Genomic DNA, 7,500 nt, shown 5'->3' on the forward strand with positions numbered 1-7,500 from the left:
ACATAGACACTCCAGATGGGTTATAGACTCTCCAGATGGGTTATAGACTCTCCAGATTGGTTATATACTCTCCAGATGGGTTATAGACTCTCCAGATGGGTTATATACTCTACATATGTGTTATAGACTCTCCAGATGGAGTATAGCCACTCCAGATGGGGTGTAGACTCTCCAGATGGGGTGTAGACTCTCCAGATGGGTTATAGACTCTACAGATGGGTTATAGACTCTCCAGATGGGATATATAGACTCTCCAGATGGGTTATAGACTCCCCAGATGGGTTATATAGACACTCCAGATGGGATATATAGACTCTCCAGATGGAGAATATATTCTCCAGATGGGTTATAGACTCTCCAGATGGGTTACATAGACACTCCAGATGGGTTATAGACTCTCCAGATGGGTTATAGACTCTCCAGATGGGTTATAGACTCTCCAGATGGGTTATAGACTCTCCAGATGGGTTATATACTCTCCAGATGGGTTATAGACTCTCCAGATGGGTTATATACTCTCCAGATGGGTTATATACTCTCCAGATGGGTTATAGACTCTCCAGATGGGTTATAGACTCTCCAGATGGGTTATATACTCTCCAGATGGGTTATATACTCTCCAGATGTGTTATAGACTCTCCAGATGGGGTAGATACTCTCCAGATGGGTTATAGACTCTCCAGAGGGGTTGTATACTCTCCAGAGGGGTTATATACTCTCCAGAGGGGTTATATACTCTCCAGAGGGGTTATAGACTCTCCAGATGAGTTATAGACTCTCCAGATGGGTTATATACCCTCCAGATGGGTTACAGACTCTCCAGATGGGTTATAGACTTTCCAGGTGGGTTATAGACTATCCAGATGGTGTATAGACTCTCCAGATGGGTTATATACTCTCCAGATGGGTTACATAGACACTCCAGATCGGTTATATACTCTCCAGATGGGTTATAGACTCTCCAGATGGGTTATAGACTCTCCAGATGGGTTATATACTTTCCAGAGGGGTTATATACTCTCCAGATGGGTTATATACTCTACATATGTGTTATAGACTCTCCAGATGGGGTATATACTCTCCAGATGGGTTATATACTCTCCAGAGGGGTTATATACTCTCCAGAGGGGTTATAGACTCTCCAGAGGGATTATAGACTCTCCAGATGGGTTATAGACTCTCCAGATGGGTTATAGACTCTCCAGATGGGTTATAGACTCTCCAGATGGGTTATAGACTCTCCAGATGGGTTATAGACTCTCCAGATGAGTTATAGACTCTCCAGATGGGTTATAGACTCTCCAGATGGGTTATAGACTCTCCAGATGGGTTATAGACTCTCCAGAGGGTTATAGACTCTCCAGATGGGTTATAGACTCTCCAGATGGGTTATAGACTCTCCAGATGAGTTATATACTCTCCAGATGGGGTTATAGACTCTCCAGATGGGTTATAGACTCTCCAGATGAGTTATAGACTCTCCAGATGAGTTATAGACTCTCCAGATGAGTTATAGACTCTCCAGAGGGATTATAGACTCTCCAGATGAGTTATAGACTCTCCAGATGGAGTTATAGACTCTCCAGATGGGTTATAGACTCTCCAGATGGGTTATAGACTCTCCAGATGGGTTATAGACTCTCCAGATGGGTTATAGACTCTCCAGATGAGTTATAGACTCTCCAGATGAGTTATAGACTCTCCAGATGGGTTATAGACTCTCCAGATGAGTTATAGACTCTCAGATGAGTTATAGACAGAGGGATCATAGACTCTCCAGATGAGTTACTAGACTCTCCAGATGAGTTATAGACTCTCCAGTGAGTTATATACTCTCGTTATTAGACTCTCCAGATGGGTTATAGACTCTGGGTTATATACCAGATGACTCTCCAGATGTTATAGACTCTCCAGATGAGTTATAGACTCTCCAGATGAAGTTATAGACTCTCCAGATGAGTTATAGACTCTCCAGAGGGATTATAGACTCTCCAGATGAGTTATAGACTCTCCAGATGGGTTATAGACTCTCCAGATGGATTATAGACTCTCCAGATGAGTTATAGACTCTCCAGATGAGTTATAGACTCTCCACACACACATCTGCAGCCAGATGCACAAACACAGCTGTAGAACCCTTCTCTAATATGTCAGAATCCATAGAGTTTTATAACAGAGAGTCGTTCTACAGGCCCCAGAATGCACGCTGACACGTGTCACACACACACACACACACACCACACACACACACACACACACACATAGTACACACACACACACACACACCAGGGTGTATGGGAGACTGAGGGCCTACTCACCCAAAGCGTGTCTCCTTCCGCCGTTAGTTTGGCCACGGTGTACTGCCATTAGGACTGCTAGTGCCACAGGCAACAGCTATCGCCATGACAACATACCACCAGTGCCAAGAGAAGAGCGGCTGGTAGGAGGTATCTGGGGAGAGGAGGGGAGGTGGGTTAGTCATGTGCTTCCTTGAGGAGAAGGACAGAGTTTCTAGAGAAGCCGTGCCACTGGGGTTGTTGTAGGGACTTGGGGGTTGTGTGTGTGTGTTTGTGTGTGTGTGTCTGTGTGTATGTGAGTCTGTGTGTGTGTGTCTATGTGGTGTGTCTGTGTGTTGTGTGTCTGTTTGTGTGTGTCTGTCTGGGTTATAGTAGTGACCAGTGTGTTGTGTGTTGTGTGTGACTGTATAGTAGGGGGTGTGTGAATGCACTCGTGTTACAATGGGGTTATACAGTCGAGACCAGGGTGTATAGTAGAGACCATGGTGTATAGTTTACTAGGGGGTTATAGTAGAGACCAGGGTGTATAGTAGAGACCAGGGTGTATAGTAGAGACCAGGGTGTATAGTTTACTATGGGGGTTATAGAGACCAGGGTGTATAGTAGAGACCAGGGTGTATAGTTTACTATGGGGGTTATAGTAGATACCAGGGTGTATAGTAGAGACCAGGGTGTATAGTTTACTATGGGGGTGTATAGTAGAGACCAGGGTGTATAGTAGAGACCAGGGTGTATAGTAGAGACCAGGGTGTATAGTTTACTATGGGGGTTATAGTAGAGACCAGGGTGTATAGTAGAGACCAGGGTGTATAGTAGAGACCAGGGTGTATAGTTTACTATGGGGTTATAGTAGAAACCAGGGTGTATAGTAGAGTACCAGGGTGTATAGTAGAGACCAGGGTGTATAGTTTACTATGGGGGTTATAGTAGAGACCAGGGTGTATAGTAGAGACCAGGGTGTATAGTTTACTATGGGGGTTATAGTAGATACCAGGGTGTATAGTAGAGACCAGGGTGTATAGTAGAGACGAGGGTGTATAGTTTACTATGGGGGTTATAGTAGATACCAGGGTGTATAGTAGAGACCAGGGTGTATAGTTCACTATGGGTGTTATAGTAGATACCAGGGTGTATAGTAGATACCAGGGTGTATAGTACTATGAGACCAGGGTGTATAGTAGAGACCAGGGTGTATAGTAGAGACCAGGGTGTATAGTAGAGACCATGGGGTTATAGTAGAGACCAGGGTGTATAGTAGAGACCAGGGTGTATAGTTTACTATGGGGTTATAGTAGAGACCAGGGTGTATAGTAGAGACCAGGGTGTATAGTTTAGACCATGGGGTTATAGTAGAGACCAGGGTGTATAGTAGAGACCAGGGTGTATAGTAGAGACCAGGGTGTATAGTAGACTACCAGGGTGTATAGTAGAGACCAGGGTGTATAGTTTACTATGGGGGTATAGTAGATACCAGGGTGTATAGTAGAGACCAGGGTGTATAGTAGAGACCAGGGTGTATAGTAGAGACCAGGGTGTATAGTAGAGACCAGGGGGTATAGTAGATACCAGGGTGTATAGTTTACTAGGGGGTTATAGTAGAGACCAGGGTGTATAGTAGATACCATAGGAGACCAGGGTGTATAGTAGATAGTAGAGACAGGGTGTATAGTAGAGACCAGGGTGTATAGTAGATACCAGGGTGTATAGTTTACTATGGGGGTTATAGTAGAGACCAGGGTGTATAGTTAACTATGGGGGTGTTATAGTAGATACCAGGGTGTATAGTAGAGACCAGGGTGTATAGTTTACTCTCCCGGGGTTATAGTAGAGACCAGGGTGTATAGTAGAGACCAGGGTGTATAGTTTACTATGGGGGTTATAGTAGAGACCAGGGTGTATAGTAGATACCAGGGTGTATAGTAGAGACCATGGTGTATAGTAGAGACCAGGGTGTATAGTTTACTATGGGGGTTATAGTAGGGTTATAGTAGAGACCAGGGTGTACAGTAGAGACCAGGGTGTATAGTTTACTATGGGGGTTATAGTAGATACCAGGGTGTATAGTAGATACCAGGGTGTATAGTAGAGACCAGGGTGTATAGTTTACTCTCGGGGTTATAGTAGAGACCAGGGTGTATAGTAGAGACCAGGGTGTATAGTTTACTATGGGGTAATATTAGAGACCAGGGTGTATAGTTTACTATGGGTGTTATAGTAGATACCAGGGTGTATAGTAGATACCAGGGTGTATAGTAGAGACCAGGGTGTATAGTAGAGAACAGGGTGTATAGTAGAGACCAGGGTGTATAGTTTACTATGGGGGTTATATTAGATACCAGGGTGTATAGTAGAGACCAGGGTGTATAGTAGAGACCAGGGTGTATAGTAGAGACCAGGGTGTATAGTAGAGACTGGGGTGTATAGTTTACTATGGGGGTTATAGTAGAGACCAGGGTGTATAGTAGAGACCAGGGTGTATAGTAGAGACCAGGGTGTATAGTAGAGACCAGGGTGTATAGTTTACTATGGGGGTTATAGTAGAGACCAGGGTGTATAGTAGAGACCAGGGTGTATAGTAGAGACCAGGGTGTATAGTAGAGACTATGGGGGTGTATAGTAGAGACCAGGGTGTATAGTAGAGACCAGGGTGTATAGTAGAGACCAGGGTGTATAGTTTACTATGGGGGTTATAGTAGAGACCAGGGTGTATAGTTTACTATGGGGGTTATAGTAGAGACCAGGGTGTATAGTAGAGACCAGGGTGTATAGTAGAGACCAGGGTGTATAGTAGAGACCAGGGTGTATAGTAGAGACCAGGGTGTATAGTAGAGACCAGGGTGTATAGTAGAGACCAGTGTGTATAGTTTACTATGGGGGTTATAGTAGAGACCAGGGTGTATAGTAGATACCAGGTGTATAGTAGAGACCAGGGTGTATAGTAGAGACCAGGGTGTATAGTAGAGAGACCAGGGTGTATAGTAGAGACGATGGTGTATAGTTTACTATGGGGGTTATAGTAGAGACCAGGGTGTATAGTAGAGACCAGGGTGTATAGTAGAGACCAGGGTGTATAGTAGAGACCAGGGTGTATAGTAGAGACCAGGGTGTATAGTAGAGACCAGGGTGTATAGTTTACTATGGGGGTTATAGTAGATACCAGGGTGTATAGTAGAGACCAGGGTGTATAGTAGAGACCAGGGTGTATAGTAGAGACCAGGGTGTATAGTAGAGACCAGGGTGTATAGTTTACTATGGGGGTTATAGTAGATACCAGGGTGTATAGTAGAGACCAGGGTGTATAGTAGAGACCAGGGTGTATAGTAGATACCAGGGTGTATAGTAGAGACCAGGGTGTATAGTTTACTATGGGGGTTATAGTAGATACCAGGGTGTATAGTAGAGTCCAGGGTGTATAGTAGATACCAGGGTGTATAGCAGAGACCAGGGTGTATAGTTTACTATGGGGGTTATAGTAGATACCACGGTGTATAGTGGAGACCAGGGTGTATAGTAGATACCAGGGTGTATAGTAGAGACCAGGGTGTATAGTTTACTATGGGGTTATAGTAGAGACCAGGTGTATAGTTTACTATGGGGGTTATAGTAGATACCACGGTGTATAGTAGAGACCAGGGTGTATAGTAGATACCAGTGTGTATAGTAGAGACCAGGGTGTATAGTTTACTATGGGGTTATACCAGAGACCAGGGTGTATAGTTTACTATGGGGTTATACCAGAGACCAGGGTGTATAGTAGAGACCATGGTGTATAGTTTACTATGGGGGTTATAGTAGATACCACGGTGTATAGTAGAGACCAGGGTGTATAGTAGAGACCATGGTGTATAGTTTACTATGGGGGTTATAGTAGAGACCAGTGTGTATAGTAGAGACCAGGGTGTATAGTAGAGACCAGGGTGTATAGTAGAGACCAGGGTGTATAGTTTACTATGGGGTTATAGTAGAGACTCCCTCCTCCCCTCTCCCCCTCCTCCCCTCTCCACCCCCTCATTCCCCTCCTACCCTCTCCTCCCCTCTCCATACCCCCCTCCTCCCCTCCCCCCACCCCTCCCCTCTCCATCCCCCACCTCCTCCCCTCCCCTCTCCATCCCCCTCCCCCTCTCCTCCCTCTCCCCCCCCACCTCCTCCCCTCTCCATCCTCCCTCCCCTCCTCCCCTCCCCTCCCCCCCCTCCTCCCCTCTCCATCCTCCCTCCCCTCCTCCTCCCCTCTCCATCCCCCTCCTCCCCTCTCCCATCCCCCTCCTCCCCTCTCCCCTCCCCCTCCTCCCCTCTCCATCCTCCCTCCCCCTCCTCCTCCCCTCTCCATCCCCCTCCTCCCCTCTCCATCCTCCCTCCCCCTCCTCCCCTCTCCATCCCCTCCCCTCCTCCCCTCTCCATCCCCTCCTCCCCTCTCCATCCCCCTCCTCCTCTCCATCCCCCTCCTCCCCTCTCCATCCTCCCTCCCCCTCCTCCCCTCTCCATCCCCCTCCTCCCCTCTCCATCCTCCCTCCCCCTCCTCCCCTCCCATCCCTCCCCCCCTCCTCCCCTCTCCATCCCCTCCTCCCCTCTCCATCCCCCTCCTCCCCTCTCCATCCCCCTCCTCCCCTCTCCATCCCCCTCCTCCCCTCTCCATCCCCCTCCCCCTCCCATCCCCCTCTCCATCCCCCCCCTCCTCCCCTCTCCATCCCCCTCCTCCCCTCCATCCCCCTCCCCCTCCTCCCCTCCCCCTCCCCTCTCCATCCCCCTCCTCCCTCTCCATCCCCCCTCCTCCCTCTCCATCCCCCTCCTCCCCTCTCCATCCTCCCTCCCCCTCCTCCCCTCTCCATCCCCCTCCTCCCCTCTCCATCCCCCTCCTCCCCTCTACTCCGCCTTCCTTCTCAATTTAGTCTATTCTTCTCCTTTCTCTCTGCTCTCTGCTCTCTGCTTCCCTTTTCTTAGAAGGAGAAGGAAAACTATGAGGTTCATGGGAGACCACAGTCTCAGAGAAACAGAAGGAGAAGGACAACTTTGTGGTCAGAAAAACTTGATGACACTATTAGTAGACTGCGTGTGTGTGTGTAGTTTGTAGTGTGTAGTGAGTGTAGTGTAGTGTGTGTAGTGTAGTGTGTGCAGTGTGTAGTGTGTAGTGTAGTGTAGTGTAGTGTGTGTGTAGTGTAGTGTAGTGTGTGCAGTGTGTAGTGTGTAGTGTGTGTAGTGTAGTGTG

General features: G+C 47.5%; 1 protein-coding gene across 1 annotated transcript in view; it reads right to left on the reverse strand.

Annotated features, from left to right (window-relative positions):
• The window catches only part of LOC118382123 (tyrosine-protein kinase receptor UFO), a 109,849-nt gene that overhangs the window by 21,766 nt on the left and 80,583 nt on the right, over positions 1-7,500 (reverse strand). Inside the window, exons 9-10 of the mRNA XM_052469277.1 lie at positions 2,415-2,489; positions 2,319-2,339 (exon numbers count right to left, since the gene is read on the reverse strand). Of these exons, the coding sequence (XP_052325237.1) occupies positions 2,319-2,339; positions 2,415-2,489 (96 nt within the window). The remainder of the gene's footprint in view (positions 1-2,318; positions 2,340-2,414; positions 2,490-7,500) is intronic.

This window comes from Oncorhynchus keta, chromosome 1, assembly GCF_023373465.1.
Source record: "Oncorhynchus keta strain PuntledgeMale-10-30-2019 chromosome 1, Oket_V2, whole genome shotgun sequence".
NCBI classification, from domain to species: Eukaryota; Metazoa; Chordata; class Actinopteri; order Salmoniformes; family Salmonidae; genus Oncorhynchus; species Oncorhynchus keta.